General features: G+C 40.3%; 1 protein-coding gene across 10 annotated transcripts in view; it reads right to left on the bottom strand.

Annotated features, from left to right (window-relative positions):
• chd3 (chromodomain helicase DNA binding protein 3) overlaps positions 1 to 22,282 on the bottom strand; it is a 41,482-nt gene that overhangs the window by 3,527 nt on the left and 15,673 nt on the right. For 4 of the 10 annotated variants that reach the window (XM_079477083.1, XM_079477086.1, XM_079477087.1 and 1 more), the window contains 16 exons: positions 21,702 to 21,879; positions 19,989 to 20,075; positions 19,294 to 19,379; positions 18,766 to 18,899; positions 18,530 to 18,674; positions 15,992 to 16,157; positions 15,789 to 15,913; positions 15,429 to 15,672; positions 15,231 to 15,356; positions 13,957 to 14,091; positions 11,670 to 11,778; positions 11,223 to 11,355; positions 8,493 to 8,688; positions 7,424 to 7,587; positions 6,896 to 7,019; positions 1,390 to 3,546 (listed from right to left, as the gene is read on the bottom strand). In XM_079477083.1, coding sequence (XP_079333209.1) covers positions 3,341 to 3,546; positions 6,896 to 7,019; positions 7,424 to 7,587; positions 8,493 to 8,688; positions 11,223 to 11,355; positions 11,670 to 11,778; positions 13,957 to 14,091; positions 15,231 to 15,356; positions 15,429 to 15,672; positions 15,789 to 15,913; positions 15,992 to 16,157; positions 18,530 to 18,674; positions 18,766 to 18,899; positions 19,294 to 19,379; positions 19,989 to 20,075; positions 21,702 to 21,879 — 2,358 coding nt within the window. In that variant the 3' untranslated portion in view covers positions 1,390 to 3,340. Of the gene's footprint in view, positions 1 to 1,389; positions 3,547 to 6,895; positions 7,020 to 7,423; positions 7,588 to 8,492; positions 8,689 to 11,222; positions 11,356 to 11,669; positions 11,779 to 13,956; positions 14,092 to 15,230; positions 15,357 to 15,428; positions 15,673 to 15,788; positions 15,914 to 15,991; positions 16,158 to 18,529; positions 18,675 to 18,765; positions 18,900 to 19,293; positions 19,380 to 19,988; positions 20,076 to 21,701; positions 21,880 to 22,282 lie in introns of those variants that run through there. The other 6 variants (XM_079477089.1, XM_079477091.1, XM_079477092.1 and 3 more) reach the window with 3 other exon arrangements.

The raw sequence follows: 22,282 nt of genomic DNA, 5'->3' as shown, positions 1-22,282 counted from the left end.
TCTACAATCAACAACTCTGGGTCCCTTTCTCTGGGTCTCTCTCTCTCTCTGGCTCACACTCCTGCTTTTTCTTTTCTGGACTCTCTGTTTCTCAGACTGCCTCTCTCCCAGGCTGTCTCTCTCCCAGGCTGTCTTTCAAGACTGTGTCTCTGTCCCAAGCTTTCACCCAGAATGTCTATTTCTCCAACAGTCTCCCTCTTTATGAGACTGCCAGTCTCTCTCTCCCCAACCATTTGAACCCACTTTCTCTATGCAAACATGATCTGAGGGCATCAAGTTTGCTCTTGCGTACGGACCTGCCTAAGCTCTCACTCTCTCTATTCCTTCCTTTCTTTACAGTAAACCAGAAAAACACGCAGAGGTGGCAGCTGGCCTCCGTGACCCAGCCTATCTAAACAACCAAGCACACTCACACAATTAAACACTCACATGGAAGCCACACACCAGCAGCTCTGAATCTTCACTCGTTCGGTGGGCGCACCAGCAGACGCAAACATACGCACAGTTAGCCTCAGTCCATTGATACAGAAGCGTACCGCACAGGTTTGTTAAGCCATAATACAACACACCCCATGGTGACAAATTAAGTTCAAGCTAAAATAAAAATTCAGGCTCTGTTTACTCACACTCATATTGATTTGAGCATGTATGTTGTACTGTCTTGTTCAGTGAACCAAAAGATATCATTCCATAAATGCACAGTTGAGTAAACCACTACGATTAACTTTAAAGTCCCCATGAACTGGAAGTTGCGATTGTTTACTTCCGAAAGAAACGAAATTTCGATTGTGGAAAAATTCAACAATTTTGAAGGCTTACGATTTTCACTGGGAATTGATTGGATGTATGAAAACAGCGGTTGCATTTTAAAATGGAAGTGGGAGTTAACGGATGCTCCACCCAAGCTGTTTTACGTCATTTGAGATGGATAGTCACTACAGGGTTGAAGTGTATTTCCAGATTTTAACTGAAGATTATAAGGCCACATATATTTTTAAAAGAGAATGACCCACATTGATAAGCTATTGACGATTGACAACACTGTAATATTTCAAGAGCATTTTTTAACTGTCATTTTTATTGGACTTTAATGCTAGAATAAGCACCCAAGAGCATCAGATAGTATGTCTGGCTCCATGATCATTTTCAAAGCACAGAAATTTGAGCAATTTCACAGGTGAATTACAAGCAGACAACATGACACCTCCAGTTCTCCTGCATTGACACACGTTTTCTGTCCTGAATGTTGCTGTACATCAAATGTAGTGTAAACAGCACAGGTGATGTCATAAGGTGTCATGCCGACCTGTAAAACTGCTTACATTTGAGACTGAATTGAACAAAAACCAAAGGGAGTACATGAAAAAAATGATGAGCAAGATGCAATACCTATATGCTCATATTCATAGGCGTTCCCAGATGAGAATATTATTGCTCACAGATGTGACAGAGTTCTAAGTTGTGTTTCATTTATGAATCAACTTGGACTCCTAAAATGCATAAGAGAAATAAGGACAAAGAACATTATTGACTCTTAAAATACATGGAGAGCTTTGAACTTTGAAATAAAAGCCTATTATAGACGTAAAATAATCTTGATTTTCCGGTTAATATTGAAATCTTCATATTGAGACTTTTGATTTCGGACTTTGCAAATCTGAGCTCAGTTGTGACATTTGTCAGATCTCTGGGTCGTTTTCTCATCTGAGAAAAATATCTGAGACTTCTCCATTTAACCTCTTGGATTTCTAGGAGAAATAACTGATTTATTAGACATCTAACCTGTGATTTGTCTTGCTTATGGGCTTCATTAAGACTTAAAGTGAGTTATAATGTACCACCACTGTGTTTCGTCCACCCCACAATATATCAATTAAATGATCTCCTTTTGTGTACTGTAGAAAAAAGAATGTCATATAGACTTTGGAGCCATGTGAGAATGTAGGCGGATTCTTTATTTTTGGGCAAGTGGGTCTTGACTATGTGTCTATGTGTCTGTACGTGGGTGTATTTGTTCATTTTTACAGACAGTCCTCATACAACAGTCATGTACTCTATAAATGTCCTTCTGGGGATTAAATCTGGCTTCAGCACAAGAATTTGGTCAGGTTGAATAGTTTGTGTGTGCGTGTGTGCACACTCCGTGTGCAGGTCTCATGCACTGACCCAGAACCAGCGTATGCACTCCTGTCATTGGGAAGACCAAGAAACTGATGTCAGGTCAGCTGCAAAAATCAATGTCTGGTATTGCATGTGCTGGAGTGATGAAGAATTCACATTCCATTAGCAAGTCTTTTCGGAGCGACCTCAGAACAGGTAGTAAAATATGATGTTTCAGCATCCGGAACAACACGCTTCGTGAATATGGAGCGTTAGAATGTGAAACTCATGACTTTTCCATTCTCTTCTCATGGTTTTGTGCCACCATACTGGCCTTGTACGATTTCTCGAGTCCTTATTTAGGAACACAGAGTCCACGGTTGGAGATGGTAAAACCGGGAGGATTTCCAAGAGGTCCTGTGTATCCAAGAAAAGAAAACAAAAATGCCAAGATAGTTGCGCTCCAGTTTGCTTCAGTTCCAAAAGCGTTTTGATTGGGTCATGGGGTTTAATGCTTGAAAACAAACTTGTGGTATTTTGGAAAACTTCAGTCTTTGGAATTCTTCAGTTCTGGCATTGTGAGAGGCTGCAGGCCTCTTCAGCGGCTATGCTTTTGTGTTTGGGAGAAAGTGAATGATAAAAAAGCGAGATATAAAAGGATGCAGAGAGTGATTTGCAGTGGAATTAGGGAGGGAGGTTTGGGGCACTTACACGAGCACTCCGGCCAAATGAAAAATGAATCTGCTGGGATTTCTCTGGGACCGAGAGATGAAAGAAGGAGAGCGGTGGGGGCAAGGGGAGAGAGACAGAGTGTGAGAATGAAAGAGAGATAGTAAGGGGAAAAAAGAAGTCTGTGTTTTTGTCGACTCTGCTGCTCTCTGACATCCTTTAGCCTTCGCAGGACATTTTTGGTCAATTTCTACTGTCACTCTCTATTGTCTCTTTTACATCAGATTTGTCATGTAAAGTGTACATAATCTTTATTCTTCAAAGTAATCTCCTCTTTTAGAAGCGCACCCAGCCTATTCCCTTCAGTATTTGTCTCTCTCCTTGTCTTCTCTACCTTATTCTATAATATCTTCATGCATTCCCACCCCTCTGTACCCCTTTACCTTCCCCTTCTCTCTAGCTCATTCCCACTTCGTCAGACTCTCATTTTTCCCCTTTTAAAACCCTCACATTCTACAATCCCTCTGTTTATTTCTCTACCATCTTCAATCTCCATACGTCACTACTTCAGTCAAGGTTTTTTGGGCCGACCGTTGCGTGGGAGGTTCTCCACAGTGTTGCTGAGGCGATACTTGACGATGATGCTGTGCACAGTGGATTTAGGCATGCAGAGCTCCAGACCGATTGACCCTTCCGACTTGCCGTCCTTCCACAGGTCTACCACCCTCTGGCGCTGCAGCACGTCATGTTCCTTGGTCTTCAGGCAGGACGGAGCTTCTGTGGAGGCAGAAAGGGGGCAGACTGTAGACACTGGGGGGTAGGGAGTGGGCAAGCAGCGGCAAGCATCAGTCCTCAATATTCAAAGAAAGCAAAAACACAAATTCTGTCAGGAGGCTGGAAGGTGGCCCTCTCAAAAACACACTCTTGAGAAGAATTCTGCATGAAATCAGACATCCCAAATATCCCAGTTTTGAGTTTCCCGCTTGTACAGTAATCCTGAGAGATCCACCGGTTGCACCATGCACTCATCTTTCACAAAGTTAAGAGAATGTTTTTGTGTTGAAATAATGTGTCTACAATCCTTCTGCTCCACGAAGTTCATGACACGTAAAAAGCTTTAGAGTTTAAGTGGCAACGACTTGACGGAAACATAAAGAAAACAAAAGATCCTTGCCAAAGTCTTTATTTCTGAGAACTTTAAGAATGATTGAGAGAGATGTTACATGGTCTGCTAGTCTTTCTACAGAGGTGCTCACACTCCATTTGTCCTTCTTCTGTCTTTTAAGGAGATGTTGACCGGGTTCGAAAGTTTCCTATTATGGAGTACATTAAACAGATCAACAAAGTCAGTCCTTCATTTTTTCCTCGATTTTATATCTCTTTCTCTCTTTTCTTGTTTAGTCTGGCATACTGTTTTCATCTCGCTTCTTGGCTCGGTTTAAACCGGGGTCACCACAGCTGTCTTAATCAGGGACCAGAGGGTTCAAATGGGCCCCAAGTGGGGAGTATTTTTAGCCCAGCGAGGGTTCGACGTGTACAGCCTCAACAAACCCAATCAGTCTCTACAACCACCAGGATCTGAAGCCTGGGGCTATTTAGGAGACAGACAGAAAGAGAAAAAGAGAGACAGACAGAGAGAGAGAGTCTAGCTCGGCCCCAGGGGGTTTAAAGCCCGGCGTAAAAGGCACGAGCACATTTGAGATTCTTTCTGTTTTTTCCCTCTCTTAAAAATATCTGAGTAGAAAAGCAAAAAATGTTCCTTCGGCTGAGCGATTCCTGGCACGGCTACGGTTCTGGATAAACGTAATGACATTTTCAGAAAAAGCACTATGGCAAGAATATTTGCCTCCCTCAGACGCTGTGGTAGAAAGATTGGTATCGGGACACTCAATCTAAAAACCTGAAGACTCAGTATGGCTAGAAACAGATGGGATGACGGCCTGACCTTGGCCTCTGGTATAGTAAACAGAGCGCACCAAATAAAAACAACTGCATTTGTTCTTCTGACTGCTTCCTGCTCACTGTCGTTACAGAGCTAATACTGACACACTAAACTTTTTGGCAGGACTAGATCTTGGACCATAGCTGAGGAACGAGAACTTATTTTGCCAAAATTCCACGGGGGCCCATGTAAATTAAAATGCAATTATTCTATTCCTAATCTGGTTCAAATTTTAGAGAAATATGTCAAGTGTCAGTGGATTTCATAACTCAGAACAGAATGTGTTCGGAACGATGATTGAACATGAATTCAATTTGTAAGCTCGTGTGTAAAAATCATTTGGAAAACGAATTCCGTGGAACACAAATCATTACAGGTTTTTTGGATTTTAAACAACTGATTCGATCTTTGTTTAATCTATTTTTAGAATCAACCATCTTCTATCGAAAAACTAGCGAATCCAACCTCTTAAACACTGACCTCACAACTGATCTGTTGCAGAATGGAGCAGTTTCTAAAAAAGTGTGCACACACGCACGCAACCACACACAAACCCTAAGAGACTTAAAATAGAGAGCCACAAACAGAGAGAAATATAAAGGAATTTGAATTATATTTGGATGTTAACCGTGGGATGGTACTGTAATGCTGTCAAATGATACAACAGCGTTTAAAAAACACTGTTTGCTTTACACCTCTGTTATTACATCGTGTGAGAAGACAACGGAAGCACAGCATTATATTTCGAAGCATTTGCTGTGTGTGTCTTTGTTTTCTGATGAATCTACAGAGCCACAGTAAGATTACATTTTACCCAAGTTTGCAGTCTGAATGTGATGAAACCAGGGGGCTATAAAATAACACGAAGGCAAGAAAGACAATGTGAGTGCTGAACATTTATGCAAGTTAAGGTATATGATGCAGTTGTCACTGTCATAAATAACCAACCTGTGTTTGAACGGAAGTGTATTAAGGACTTAAAACTGACTAACGTATTCTGCTGCCGTGTTCTGAATATGGCCAAAGATAAACATTAAATGAAAATACTTTTTTACAATAAGTGATCAAAAACAGAATCGTTAAGATTATTTTTGGCAACATCTGTGTGTGTGTTATGTACGGTGTATTTAAATAACCCTAATGTCAGACAGAATTCCATTGTCATGATCAGGGGTGGTGAGACACGGACAGACGACACAGGTGCAGACAACGGGTAAGGGGTTAACAGATATTTAATTATAAATGACAAAACATGGAAGAAAATAATAACATGACAAGACAGGACCAAGACTTAAATTAACGACCAGACCAGACCAGACCAGACCAGACCAGACCAGACCAGACCAGACCAGACCAGACCAGAAACTCACCCAACAACCACAATGAACCAGCACAAGACAGAACACACAAGGGCATTAAATAAGGGAACAATCAAGAGGGGAACAGGTGTAGGGCATGAACTAATTAACAAGCAATGACGAGGAAACGAGAGGACGGGAACGGAGACGAGCCAAGTCAATAATAATTGCCTCTCTCCACATTAAACATGAGATTCAGTCATGATCCTGCCACTGGACCAAGAGAAACCCGACATGATGTGCCAGAATAATGACATCCATTGCCTTATACGTGAATTGAAAAGCATTTTGCTCAAAGACATCGAGCAGATGCTATTTTGCAGAGAAACTTACAAAAAGTACTTTATTTTCACATTTTGAGACTGCCGTGATCAACAGATGGCAAGCAAATCTGCCTTGCAAATTCCAACCAACCAAACAAATACGCTAATACCCTCTCCAGCTGGTTAAAGCAGATTTCCATACGGCTTCGTATTTCACTTGTTATTTAGGAACTGCATAAATTCCACATCAGAAAGGCTGTTTTGACATCTTTATGTTTAAAAGCACAACAGATCCTCTGTGAACTCCATTCAAACACAAATATTGTCATTTCATAAATACACGCAGATAAGACAACACATATGGTGGCTGTTTGTACAACATCATAAAAGTTCAAATCAACAATTTCACCACTCAGAGATTTTATCTTTGCCCTGTTACCACACTGCGTACGAACATCCGTAACATAATATGAGCAGTTTTTATCAGTGTAAATTATAAGAATGAGAAGCGTTTTGTGCTCTGTTTTGGTGGGTCTCTCTGGGGACGGATTAACAGAACTGACCTGATATGAAGGAGCCAGGAGGCATCTGACTGTAGTTGGACCCAGCCAGTGTAAGAGCTGAAGGTGTAGGTGTAAAGGGCGAGCCAAAATTCTGTGGTGTGGCATAGGGGCCCGGAGGAATAGCCTAGAAAAAGGAAATGATAAAGAGTGTGTTTGTGTAAAACAGGAATCTTGTTAAAAATCAGCTCACGAGGGTGATGGAGGATCTTACACATTTATAATTATCAAATCACTGCAAAAAATGCCTCTTTGGGTGTATTGGTGTGAAGGTGGATGTGATTATGCACCACTGTATTTCGAAACGTAGAAAGCTACTTCTAACTGTGTACATTAGCAGTATACCTCCCAATGGCATTCCAATTATGAGTGCCAACCTCAGATTAGGAAAATACTTCACATTTCTATACTTTATTGGTTTACTGACTGTATATGACTGACATGCATTTTACATAGGTTTTTCATCTGATACTAGCAGTAAAATATTGAGTGTCTGTGTGCCTTTGTACCAAACAGCTGTTCTGTATTTACCGGAGGCGTATGTGTCTCGTTGCCCTTGTTGGCCAGTCTGCTGAGGATGCTTCTCTCTGACATCTGCAGTCGGGCTGTGATTGGTGGGACTCTAGAGAGTGTAGCTGGAAGCCGCATTACATCCGCCTTCATATCACTCAGTAGCTCCTCTAGCTGGTTAAGAACTACAAAAATGTCCATCATAATGTGAGTGTATGGCAAAGGTAAGCACTTATTATTGTACATTTGGGTCTGCTTTGTCAATCTAGCTTTGTAAAATGGTGTTTTTAGAACAGTGGCACCACAGTGGTTGACACGGAAGGAAGATGTCGTCACGTTTTCGCTTCTCAGATACAACATGGCGAATTCTATGCAAGCGGACCCGCAGTGTATAGATAGAAATAACTAATTCTAAGGTAATAAAAACATAACGCTTCATTATGCAAGGTCTTTTTACACCTCTGAAGAAATTGTTATTTATATTATATAGCATTTCTATCAATAGTTCCTCCAAAATATTACACATTGGACCTTTAAGGTGAATTTGACAACTTGACAACAGAGCAGGAAGCATCTACTGTATTCTTTACCAACAGCATTGCGCCTTAAATAAATAGATATTATACTTTCAAAAACACTTACCTGTTTTTTATATAATCTTATAGCAGTTTAAGCTTCTTAACCTCGAGGTAAAGTCGATCTGACATACTGTGTTGTTACAGAGTTCCAAAACTCTTGAGATCAGCTCTTGAGAATCTATTTACAGTCTTGCAAACTAACCGAAGTAAATTATTATCCATTTCTCTTAGAATGGCAGGTAACAGTAAGAGCACTAAGCCAAGTAAAATGGTTTAAAAAAAACAACATGCTTGATTTTGCAAATTCCAAGACATACTGACAGTGCTTTTGAAACACAGAGGAGCTGGCAGGAACACTGGTCCCACTGGATCTAGAAGCTCTTTATCAAATGCTTAAGACGGCAACAAACCATGCCTCAGTCACACACAATAATATTCCCTTTGATACATCATTTCTCATGTATAGATATTTATGACACAAGTTCCATGCACATGCACACAAACTCTCTTACCCTTATGCAAGACAGCATTGGCAGGTTTGTTTCCAGCAAGCGACTCCTTGCTGAGGTGCTGGTGGGACTCGGCCAGACATTCCACCTCGGAGAAACGAGCGTTCAGGGCCATGGCCGGGTGAGTGGGGTCCTGGGTCATGTTGAGGTACGCAGCCCGACGTAATTGCTCCTCTATCACCAGGGCCTGCTCCAGCAACTGAAAGAGAGAGAGATCATATTAATATGTATCAGTGTGTGCATGGCCTGACCTTTTAACTTTTTCAACACATATGATCTAAATTCAATATATACAGTAAATCCAATTGTAAATCCACAATTTTGTAAAGTGTGGCTTTAAATATAATCAACTTGGTATAAAAAATGGTGAGGAAAAAAAAGGAAAGGAAAGAACATAGCGAGCAACAGAGTGAAGAGGCTAAAAGCACAAAAAAGAAACGAAGATTGAGAAGACAGAGCTCAAAAAGGAAAGGAAAACAGGCCACAAAAAAGGAAATTGAGAAATGTTTTAAAGGAATTGACAGAAATTCACGATATAGTGCTCCCGTGATTTATGAGCATGAGAAAGCACCAGATTCCAATTAAAAAAGGTTTCACATGAGTTCGTCTAAAAAGGTTTCACATGAGTTCGTCTCGGGTGACTTGGCTGTAACCGTGTTCCCTGAAAAAGCGGGAACGAGATGCTGCGTTTCAAACGCTACGGGAGAACATTCTTTGTTCGACCGTTGTGAAGCAGATGTGTCAAACACGGCAAGAATTGGCTTTAAATAACCTCGGCAGGTGACATGGCTAATTACCCCCGCACCTGCAGGTTTTAAATACACGGGACACGTCTTCAGGTTCCAACTTTGTCTGAAAGGACATCCGGCATGCCTCCAGTGCGGCATTGAAGCACAGCATCTCGTTCCCGCTTTTTCAGGGAACAGGGTTATAGCCAAGTAACCCGAGATGTTCCCTATCAAAAGCTAATCTCAATGCTGCGTTTCAAACGCTATGGGAACATGAATACCATCGTGCCGCACTGGAGGTGTCTGGACCCCCTAAAGTTGTGTGGTGTGTGTGCACAAGCCGAGAGGAGGCCTCAGACTTGACACTGGGATGTAGACTCCAGGACGTGTGAGCCTGGAGTAGCATGGACATCCAGACTATTAACTCTGACAAATGTGTGCGGAGAGGACCAGCCCGCCGAATCACACACTTGCTGCAAGGGGACACCTCTAGCTAGGGTAGTAGAAGATGAAACCCCCCTTGTTGAATGAGCTCTGACTCCTAGAGGTGAAGCTCAACCGTGCGCCTCATAGGCCAGAGCAAAAGCATCCTTCATCCAATGCAACATTGTTTGCTTGGTTGCAGCCGCCCCCTGGTTGCGGCTCCCATAAAATGTGAAAAGCTGCTCCGATATACGGCAGATTACTCGGGTGAAGATGCCGAATAGCTTTTACCATCCTAGGGGCAAAGATTAAACACGATGGCCAGGTTGAGAGCACATGCAAATCTCTGATTTTCTTAGGGCATGGCAGGCAGAAAAATGGCGGTCACATAAACCCTGATAGTACCAGGGCTTGTGCCCGAGGACAGTTTCTCTTGCAGAAACTCCAACACTGAAACAATCTGGCAGTGAATTGGGTCTGCATGGTGTGCCATGCATCATCTGTCAAAAACGCTCCATCTAAGGGTGTAGCTCCTTCTAGTGGAGGGAGCCCTAGCACTTAGAATAATCAGGAATACTCTTGGAGACCAAAGCAGCCATTGATCATGCTTTCGCTACATCGTGAAGCGATCCTCCGGAGACTCAGGCAGCTAGATCCCGTTTAAGCACGAAGGACTTTGGACTAATATCCAAAGCCTCACAAGCATTGCACTCTCCCTCGACCCTCAAACTCTCAAAGCAAAACTCATGCTTATCCAGATCGGGAAAGGAGCCTTCCACACGTAGGCACACATCTCTGCTCTGAATCAGACATGATTATGAGATATACTGTACTCTTTATATCTTATACTTTTTAAATCTTATTATATAAATATATATAGGGCCAGGTAACGATAGCACTTAGTCACTTTATATATATCTATATATCGACTTTCTTAGAGACTTTCTCTTATTTTCCTTTTTTCCCTTCTTACAACAAAAGATACACACATGCAAACACAAAGCGGTCCTTGAAGACAAAGAAACCTGAAGACGCGTCCGTGTCACATGTATTTTATAACCTGCAGGTGAGGGGGTAATTGGCCACGTCACCTGCCGAGGTTATTTAAAGCCAATTCTCGGCGTGTTTGACACACGTCGAACAAAGAATGTTCTCCCATAGCGTTTGAAACGCAGCATCGAGAGTAGCTTTTGATAGGGAATGCATTCTGAATTATATAAGAGAAAAGGAGAAAGAGGCTGAGAAAAAACAAAGGAGGATGTAGAGAAAAGGATATGAAACATGTGATGAAAGGAAACAGGAAAAACAATGAGAGTGAGGGCTGTTTCGCAAGAATGCATGTCAGCATATTCAGGTTTTGTGTTTGTGGCGGAGTCGTACGAACAGCAGCACAAAGGTAAAGTAACAAACGTGTCAAAACAAGACACAAATATAATTATGACAACAAATGACAGCACAAAGAAACCGTGTTCAAACAGCAACCTACCATAATGTGATAATAGCAACAAAAGCCACAAGGAAAACAAAATCAACTTTGAGGAAATTAAATTAAACGAATGAAAATTATTTACGTACAACTCACCTTAAACCTCCTTGCAAGGAATTTATTCTTCATCTCTAAGAAGTTTCCTTTGTTGGCTTGAGTCTTGAAAGGTTCATTTATGATGGCAAACTGCGGGTCATTCTGAATATCCTGCCAGCGTGCGTAACCATGGCTACAACAGGTCAAGGATTAAAGTTCGAACCCATCAAACAGCGACTAGGACTAAAGATCTTTATCTGAATTAACAGAATTTCATTGTTGAAAAACTCCTTCAAGTAACATGAATACATTAATAGTGTTTGTCTTCTCTTTTTATTACTTTGTTCTTCTTGGCTATGAACTCTAAACATTATGGATCCAGAGAGGCATACTGTGTTCAGATTGTACACACAGAAACCCTCTCGGCCATTTAGCAAACGCAATATAAATATACATTTATAGGACTGGATTGTTGCTACGGTGACAGCAGCCCATCTCCAAGGATACCACACAATGCCTGCCAGCAGCCAGAAATCATGTCGCCGGTGCCAGATCTCGTTGATCTTGCCTGATGATATGGCCGCCCGCTCTTCGTTCTGCCAAAGAGTGTGCAGCTCTGGACAGAAAAGCCGGCCACAAATCAGTTGGAAAACTTTATAATGCGTTCATACTTAGAATTGAGTAAGAAACAACCCTCTGACAAACATATCAATCTGCTTATCTAGCTATTAACCAAAGTATTTGTTCAGAGCACAGGCTGTGTGCTTAGTGTTTTCTTGAAATGTTTTATCAACGCTGATGAATGTTTATAAAGAAACACTATGTATAAACATCTCTATTTCTGGCAACTTTTTCAAAGTTGTAAATAAACTATATAAAGTGATCGTCCACTTGGAAGAAAAACTATTTATAGCCACAAGGGTACTAACGTTAAGTGGTGAAATGCATTTAGCTGACAAAACCTTTATATTTTGGCTAACTGACAGGATTTGGACTTTAAACATCTAGTGGTCTAGTTCAAAATGTGTACAAATAAATGTTTTATGAGAGACAGCTCCTAAATTACAGTAGAGAAAATATCATTTCACATTGGTCATCTTACTCATCTTTAAAATGATTTTCCCAGAATCTGAACAGCTACTCCTTCCCCCTACACTCCCATTATGTTATTCACCCTCACCGCATGATGATTATTCATAGCATTCCTCTATCAGAATGTGTGTATACATATGCAGAGTATTTGCATGCAAAATGTAAACACGCAAGTGTACACTTACATTAACGCGGTTTATCAATATAAACAGAAGTGCATGAAATCATGGGTTTTCTCATTACAAGAAAAGTCATATTAGGAAATAATCAATGATGACTGAGTGGAAACTAGTCTTTGTAAACCACTGACAGATCAAATCACTCTATGCCATTCTTGGTAAAACTGCTTGATAGAAACAAAAAAGAAGATATTTTGTGAAAGTCGTTTGATTTATACCAGCACTCTTAAAATATATTATTTTGTGTTGTGCAGACGACATAAAGCCATACAGATGTGGAAATGACTTGAGGATGAGTAAACACTGAAATATTTTTTATTTTTAGGTCAACTATCTCTTAACAAATATGACCGTCATCTTGTCTTGCAAACACACATTTCCATTTCACCTTCATTGTAACTGTGGCCTACATCGTTCACTATACACGAGTGAGCATATATCTAGCGGATATTACTGTGCTTGTCAATACCTTGCGCAGAATGTTTTCTCTGTTGACGCACAAAGTTAAACACAGATGAAGGTCAAAAATGCAGGAACTCATGAAACTCTGAGCAGATTGGAAGCGATAGAAATCTATGCAAGAGATATTACTAAGCCAGCACTATGAATATCAAAACTGCATTCTTAAAGGTCCAGTGTATGAAATTTAGCGGCATCTAGCGTTGAGGTTGCGAATTGTAACCAACGGCTCACTCCACCTCTCCCTTCTGAAGGAATACGATGGCTGATACAGAATTAAATGTTCCCTTTTTCTCTTCTTTGCGAAAGGAGGTAACATATTTATGAAATGCGCTCTCCGTTTAGAGGTAGACAGAACATGCTGAATTCCATGCAAGGGGACCCGCGCTGTATGTAGATAGAAAAGCTCATTCTACGGTGATAAAAGCATAACGCCTCATTATTTAAGGTCTCTATACACCTCTGAAGACAGTTATGAATATAATATTGCATTTATGTCAATAGTTCCTCCAAGAAATAATGCATTGGACCCTAAGATGCTGTGTGCTCAGTGATCGAACCAAGGGTAATAGATATGTAACAAGATGTGGCACTGCCATTACTCTGAATGGGGAAGAAATTCAATGCTAGCGCAGAAAGTCCCGTCTTCCAGTAGAAAAAGAGCCAAGTTCATGTCAGGATTAATTATTGGTCAGAATTATCCTATAAATGTGCAATTTAAATGCAATCTTTGCCCGCAATTATAGAAATATCTGTCTTGCCCGATTTAAGTAGATAGGACTGTGGTCTTGCTATGAATGAAATAGCTGCTGGAATTGTTGCAAATATGGTAAATAAACTGACTTTAACTGAACTCAACTTGCAGAACAAAGACAGGCGATTGGCTTAAAAACCGAGTGACCGAATGTACAGAAATGTTTAGAAAGCGCCATAATGTCTACAAAATTTGATGTAATGAACCAACATACAGCTTACGTATGTGTCTTTGCATATTAGGTTGAGATAGGAAAAACAATATTAACGCATACCGCATTAAATGCATTAAATGATGAAGTGGTAACTACCTGTGAAGCCTCCATCTGCGATGTTGAACATGAACCGTGGACGCTCTGTGGATCTGCCATTCCCTTTGGGTCCCTCCTCCTTTTGACCTCTAACCTCTTTTGCTCTTTCAGCATCTTTTTCATTTTTCACCTCTTCTGTGTCCCGATGGAAAAAAAAACATTGTTACATTGATTTGAATGTTTTCCCTAACATTCCACATAAAAGTTAAGATTTATCTTCAATGACATCCAACTGTGTTTCTAGTAGTATGATACAATATTATAAATGAATACTCATTAGTGTAGAGATGCTATTAATATTGACTTAATTTACATTTTCCATATACAGAGCACAAATTTGTTGCATTTTCCTGTCCTCTTATGATTGGAAGGATATATCGGCCCTGATCATCGGCTGTTATTCGTCTGCTGATGTGTGGAAAATAGCTTTTACCGACCAATACCGATTATTGGCCGATATATCCTGGATTTCTACTCATTAGCTTTCTGTTGTTTTAAGAAAATAAAGAGATAGATGTGACGAGAGACTATTAATGGCGTCTTAATTAATAAATGGCAAGTTCCTTGGAGTATATATGTCAGAGACTCTTTCCTGGACCAGCAGCATCCTAGCCCTGATAAAGAAGGCTCGGCAGCGTCTTCACTTTTTGAGAGTACTAAGAATTAGTGGGTTGGAACAAAGGTTGCTGGTGTGCTTTTATCAGTCCACTATCCTGAGTGTGCTCACTTATTCTATCACGGTGTGGTATGCTGGGAGTTCAGCAGGAGTCAAGAAGTTATTGCAGGGGTCATAAATTCAAAGGATTATTGGCTGTACTCTGCCCTCCCTGGATGAGATCTCCAGCTCTCAGTGCCTCAAGAGGACCAGGTCCATTATGTCAGATTCGTCCCATCCAGCCCATTACATATTTGATCTGTTGCCCTCAGGTAGGCGCTTCAGATCGATTAAGACTCGAACTTCTAGATTCAGAGACAGTTTCTTTCCATGTGCCATAAGAACGCTAAATAACTGTTTTGATGTTTATACGTATATTGTTACTCTTGGTTTAAGTAATGTTTTTGTAATGTTTATATTATGTGTTTTTTAAAGGGGGAGTTGCACTGTATTTTCGTTGTATTTTAATAAAGGACCATAAACTAAACTAAGCTAAACTAATCTGTGACATTGAAGTGTATTAACCCCATCACTTTATTACTGACATCCATTAAAAGATGAAATATATCAAATAACAACAAGGATACAGGCTACTGTATGATAGCATCCTGTCATTCACCTTTTTTGACATCAGAAGATTGACTATCCGATCTCCCTTTCTTTTCTGTTGTTGCTGTGGGAGGTGTCTCATCTCTCTTGTCCCTCTCTTCACCGGTTTTCTCTCCCTTCTCTCCTCTCACTGCCTCTGTAATAATACTGAACAATTAGCTGACAGGCATGACAACCAAACAGATTTAAGTATTTGCAGCTACTGTACCTCTATTCTCATCTTTAACGGATGGGAAATCAGACGAGGAACCTCCCTTTGGTTTCTCAAGGGAGGTCTCCTTCTCAGAGCTCTCCTCCTCTCGTTTGTCTTTCTTGCTCTTTTCTTTTGGAGAACATGGAGGGAGGTCGGAGTTGTCTTTCGTTTTGGAGTCGTCAGTGGCTGCCATTGGACTTTCGAATGTTTGGGATTTTTCATTGGCTGCAGGAATCTTCTCTCCTTCTTTCAGGGTGTTCTAAAAGGAGGCAGAGACAAATTGTGTATAAACAAACGTGTATGCAGGCTTCCCTTGCAAACTTTGTGATCTCCATATCTCTTAATGAATATAATCCCTGCCACACACACGCTTACCTCTCCATGTTCTGTGCTTTCTGCACTCTCTCCCTCTTTCTCTCTCTCTTTCTCTGCTTCTGACTGGGACTCACCATCATCTTTCTCGCCCTCTTTGCCGCTCTTGTCAGATGGAGAGGGAGTGGCTGTGGAAGCAGGTCAAAGCAGGTGAAATCCCTGTGTATGACTTCTCTGTTAACAAGCGTGTGTGAGTGAGTGTGTACCTGGTTTGGAAGTGCAGGGTGTGTTGTTACAGCTTGGTTCAGGTGTGGGAGAGTCTGTTTTTATGACAGGTGAAGAGGCTCTTGAAGATTTCTTGGAGTCCACAGTAACCTCTGGCTTTAGTTCAGGCATGCTCCATTTCCCGTTAATGTGTTCAAACTCTTGTACCTGGACACAACAGGACATGCATAAGTGGCCAAACATCTTCCTGTGCAGTCCACCAAGAGTAAATACTCAAAAGCAATGTGGGAAATGTTCAGTGGCATCTGTCTTTGAATAGTGTGTATTGTATTTAGGCGTATTATGGCCTTTTTTGTAAGTTTTATACCGAGCTGCCAAATCCAACAAAGCGTTGCTGTTCTTCCGAAACTTTGGATGTCCAAAAAAAGGAAAAAACATGGCGCTTTTAAAATGATGAAATAATGTGTCAAAATGTATGAGTTTCTTAAAATGTTTTATTGGTTAGATATTTGTAAAACCCAGTGACAAACATTAAGGCGGTTTTCAGGGGAAGGATTATCTTTAGACAGGACTAGGCCTTTGTTAAAGTGAAATGAAAATTCATTATTTGAGAAACATTTACTCACCCTCTTGTCATTTCAAATCTGTATGACTTTCTTTCTTCCACAGAACACAAAAGAAGATATTTTGGAGAAAGTTAGTTCTGCACTGGGCCCACATTAGCTTCTATTGTATGGACACAAAACCAATGAAGTGAATGGGTTACCGTAAACAACATTCTTCAAAATATATTATTTTGTGTTCTGTGAAAGAAAGACATACAGATTTGAAAAGACAAGAGGGTGAGTAAATGATGACAGAATTTTCATTTTTTTTTGTCACTTTAAATTAGGATATTTGAGTAAAACAATACTTTATAACTGGTTTACATCTTGAAACAAAACAATCGCACTGATACGTTTTAAGATATGTCAGTGCAAGATGACTCTAACATAAATTAATCTGAGACTAGTGAAAGGGACAAATAATGATTTATGGCACAATCACAAAAAATATGCAGATACAAGGTTTCAGAGGGACAGCAGCGATATGATATCGTATAAATATACATTTTATTATGAAACGTGACTGTGCAGAATGTCGGATGCTATGCGAGAACCAGACCTAGCCCTCCCTAAAAGCGAACTTAGCGGTCGCTTAGGGCTTCAATGACACATGGAAGTACAGCTTTTTTGTGAAATATTCAGGAAAATGATGATTAAACCAACATTGCTATTTCAAAGTGAGGTGGCCAATCAAATGAAAGGAGGCGGGAGTTACTGGCTACAGAGGCTCCTTTACAGTAGTATTGCATACATCGTATCTTCGAAGAGTATTTCGTTTGATCAAATTTATAAAAGAGAGATACAGCTGTACGATTATTTCCGGAAAAGCACGAGCTGCTAGAGGTGGGACTAGTGGGGAGAGTGGAATGGAACTCCGGCACGAGGAAGCAACACCTCATCACATTAATCCCTTCGTGTTTTGTACATTATGCAGGTACACGCCGATTGCCAACAAAACAAAGACGTATAACTTAAGTTGAAGTGCTGGGGAGTGTATCAAGTACGGAAACAAGTTGACCATGTTAAGCATGCAATGAGACACCAGCATGTTTAACAGTGTAAAGAAATCAGAATGCATGACATAGCATGATACCCGATCGTGCTGTGCAACACTCGACATACTGTAAATGACTAACTATAACTATAACTGTTTAGTGTTTAACGACAGAAATGTTGAACATCCGACAGTATTCACTGAGGAAAACAACAAAATGCTGACTTTTAAAATAAAATCTTTGCAAATAGTTGCAAGCTTTGTATGGTCTCTGCTCAAATTTTAAAGGGACGGTTCACCTAAAATTGGTAGTCATGATATTATCAAATGTTTTGACAATTCAGGTTTATGTGTTATTGTTTTTATGCTACAATAAATAGAATTGTGTCATGATTCTGCCCTCTCTTGTCTTGATCTTCTAGTCTAGTGGCAGAATCGTGACAGAGCCACGTGTTTTGTGTGGAGAGAAACATGTTCTTCTTCTTCTTCTTTAAGAAGTTCAACCAACTTATTCAGGTGCATACCGCCACCGACTGAACCGGAGTGTGTAATATCTTTAGTACTTCAGTGAGAGTGAAACATGTTATTGTCGATAAGGACATAATATGTGTTCTCTCCAGTCTCGGCTTTGGCCCCATCCCTCTCGTTCCTAGTCTAGCTTTCCACCTGTGTCTCATTACCCACACTTGCCCACTGTTATCTCCTTTGTTAGTCTCCCTATTTAATGCCCTCATGTCTATTGTCTTGTGCTTGTGCGTTGGTCAAAGTATCCCTGGTAAGTTATGATAAAGTCTTTGTATGTTATGCAACGTACCCTTGCAATTTTAGGTTTCAAATTATGCAAAGGCAAATGTAATGCTTTACAGCTTCAATCTTGAGAGTAAAATTTATAAAACGTTCTCGAAACATTTTTGCTTTTTGCCCATTATTTAAATGAAAGACCCAGTTAGTGCCCTGAGCTTCAGAAGATTCACACTGACCTTCTTCTTAACCAGAGACATGACCCCTATACGCGTGAGGACGGGCTGCCTGCAAAGCCCCTCCCGTGGAATGCCGTCAGCAAATGTTTCCGAACCGTCAGACACCGGTTCACAGAGGTGCCTCATGAAGAGCGACACATACGCCCTGCGAAAGAGAGCAAAGAAAACAACAGTCTCTTTATGTTTCTATATCGGTTGCCATTTAAACACGTGTCTATGGGTGATGATTTTTGTACCTGAATTCTTTCTCGCTCTTGCCGCGGAGGTCTCGCACGAGCCACTGGCAGGAGAAGGCATCTTGAGCTGGCATCCCCCACCTCATCACAGCATTCAGGAAGGCCTTCCTCTGACGGGTATTAAAGCCCAACACCTGGCAAACAAACACACAAGTGAGCACAGGGCGACATTTTGATCCTTTAAATCTAATCAGAATTTGTACGAAAAACAGGCATCGTTTTATTGACATCATGGAACGTTAGTTGGGCAATTGTCAAAGCTGGAAAAATGCATCAAGGTTATCTCCAGCTGTATGTCAGTCAGTTTTATTATGAGAGGCTCACATCCAGAGACGCTGTATTTACTGGCCCTGAAAACTTTCAGATAAACAAATGCTCGGAAAATACGCTATTAATCACATTAAACTGTGACCACGGACATACTGTAAAAACAGGCGAATCTACAAACATCTATTTAATGAAACTTGCATTTATTAAATGTGCAGCATGCCAAAACAAATGAAAAATGTATAATTGAACATGCGATACCTCGATGTTGCCACCCACCCTGGCCAACAGGGGAGGTAGCGGTTTATCCTTCTCGTTCCTGAGCTGCCTGCGAGACTGTCTGCGACCTGCAGAGGAGAGAGAAGAGTCAGCCAAGAGATCAGTAGACATGTCCATCTCACTGAGCCAGCATCAGGAAACAGGGTTACAACACAGGAAGGATGCATTATCCTGAACAGCTGCACAACAGACACTGTGAGCGTGTCTACGGATGAATAGCAAAACCTGACAAAACCACATAACATCCCTGTGGGAAAACAAGGGTCATAAATACGTCAAGTAATGTCCTATATAAATAATGCCATCAAAAACTGTCAAACCCTGTGTTTTATGGGTGAGATTTAGTTGTTACAAAAGTATTTCTTTTCATTTTGATTGGTTATTCTGGGTGGATTTAGTTGGGTATTTTGAGGCCGGTCCCGCTCTTATAAATTTGTCTCATCCCTATCAATTCTAAGTGCTTGTGTAAGGGACGCGTTTTGACAAATTTTTATTGACTGCCCGTGGAAGTCGTATAAATAACGTCACACAGAAAAATAACAACACATCTCTTCTCAACACGCCACATGGTTTGAGATATCATCCATGTCCATGTCATGAATGATATTGAATGTGTTGCGTGCTAAAAATAGTATTAAGAAGAATATGTAAATGATGCATTGCAAGTTTGTCCTCACCCTCAGGTCTCTCATCAAAGTCCTCGTCTTCCTCCTCCGAGCCAACAGAGTATTCTGATTGGTTATCTGAAATGTCAGCATGCCACTCTGAAACAACATTTGTATTTACACTTACATTTATGTATTTGGCAGACGCTTTTCTCCAAAAGCGACTAACGTTGCATTGTATTATACATTTATTTCTGACTATGTAAAATCCCCTGGGGTCAAACCGATGACCTTGGCGTTGCTTGTGCCATGCTCTAACCACTGAGCCACAGGGACGCTACAAACAATGTCACTTCCCTCAGACAAACACGAACCACAGTACAGTTTTTCCTGTAGAGATGGTTGCAACTGTCAACACAGCAGTACAATAAATAAAAATCAAATAATGTGATTTTCTGTTTCATTTTGGTATAAGATTTTGGTCATACTCAACTCTTGTATAAGTTTGGCCAACTTTTTCAAGCAATTAAAGAGGAGACTGCTCTTGTGACTGCTTCATATTTGGATCTGTTCTATATCTCCGCATTTCTAACCATATACATTTCGTTCAGCTATGCTGTCACAAAAAAATGATTTAGCTCCACACCAAAACATAGGGCTGCTTAAAAAATGTAAACCAAGTCATTTAGTGGATTTTCTGTGCATGTATGATATGTTGTGCAGAAGGTAAACCACATCATTATGACCCTGCAGGCAGGCTGCTTGGTATGTGTGTGTACAGTTTATCATTATTATCACTGTAATTATGCAGTCATAAATGCCATCTTAAAACCAAAGATTCTATATTGTTCATTTTCAACGAAAACCTTCCTTCATATTTAACCCTGGCATTTAGTTTTTCCTTTCTAGTTTTGTCGCAGAAATGAAAAGGTGGCACACTTCGGCATCCCCTGGGTGTTGTGGATGTAGCTGTTTTGAGTGCTGAATCCTTGTGGCCGCTGAACTTGGCCAGAACAGCAGTGATACAGAACAGTCTTTATTTCCCTCTCTAACAAAAGTAAAACAGCATTCGAGTGAAATGTCCACAACATGTAATTTTGGAGTTTCAGATGAGAAAATATCGTGCCGAGTACAAAATGGATTTATTAGAATAAAACACCAGAGTAAAGGGCACTTCACATTGTGTGGAAAACCTAATTGTGTTTGGATTCACATTTCTAGTCTGGGATTTGATGTCGGGTTTTAACCTGGGAAAGTTTCAGATTTTTTGATAAAAAACATTATGAGAAAAGATTATATTGTACACAATGTTAGGTCCCGCGTGCTAAAATATTAACATCTTTGTAGAAGGGTCTGATTTTATGCTTCCACTAATATGATTATTAGATAATAAATGATAAAATAATACAAAAGAACTAAAAGTACAAAAGAAGACATTTTTGGACCTGAAGTCCACTGTATGTTTTAGAATCTGCACAAACAGATCCATTGTGTGGTTGACAATTATACTAGCATGAAAAATATAGTATATAAAGATATCTAGAGTTGTCTATATAGACTATTGTGAAATATACAACACATAAAACACTATGCCCCTACATTAACAATATCTGGGGCATCTTTGTTCTTTTACATGGCACTTTTGCCAGTCTAGGGTACAGTTCATGTGGACTTTAGTCCAGTTCAAAGTTTAAATAAAAACATTTTGGCTAAATGATGTAGTTTTTTTATAAACTTTATTAATAATGAAGGCTAGGGGATTCTGTGAGATGTGTGGCACGGTACCTTGGTCCTCCTGGGCTGCGTCATTGTAGTTAACCTGCTTGCGGACTCTCTTTCCTTTGCCAAGATTTCGAGCCAGATCTTCCTGCTGCTGTTCGTAGTGATGCCTCAAGAGCTTCTCCCAGTAATCTGGATCCACATTCTCCTCTTGCTTAATGATCTCTCTCTCGATCTCTTCAATCTAGACGCAGCCATAAAAATGACAAATGAGATCATATCCTGACTCTCTTAGTCACCAAAGACTTTTTCTCAGATTTCATATCGAAAAACACACCAGCAATCTGACATTGTCTCCTTTAGAGTTTAAAAAAAAGATAGAGTTACCATCTCAACCTGTGCTCTTATTTGCTTATTTTTGAGCTTTGCTTTCCACAACCATTAGCTACTTTACGGCTCTATACCCTTTACGTACAGAAAATTATTAGACACTAGTACTTCACATTAAAATTGTTTTTGAGACAGATATTTATACATTTTGCAGTAGTGTGTCAGTAGAAAATGTTAGTAAACACTTTTGTTATTATTTATAATAATCTGGTGGGATATTTATATGCACAGGGAGTCTGACAAAAGACAGAGATAGA

The sequence above is a fragment of the Barbatula barbatula genome (genome assembly GCF_947034865.1).
Source record: "Barbatula barbatula genome assembly, chromosome: 1".
NCBI classification, from domain to species: domain Eukaryota; kingdom Metazoa; phylum Chordata; class Actinopteri; order Cypriniformes; family Nemacheilidae; genus Barbatula; species Barbatula barbatula.
This window is presented reverse-complemented; position numbering and strand designations above follow the sequence as displayed.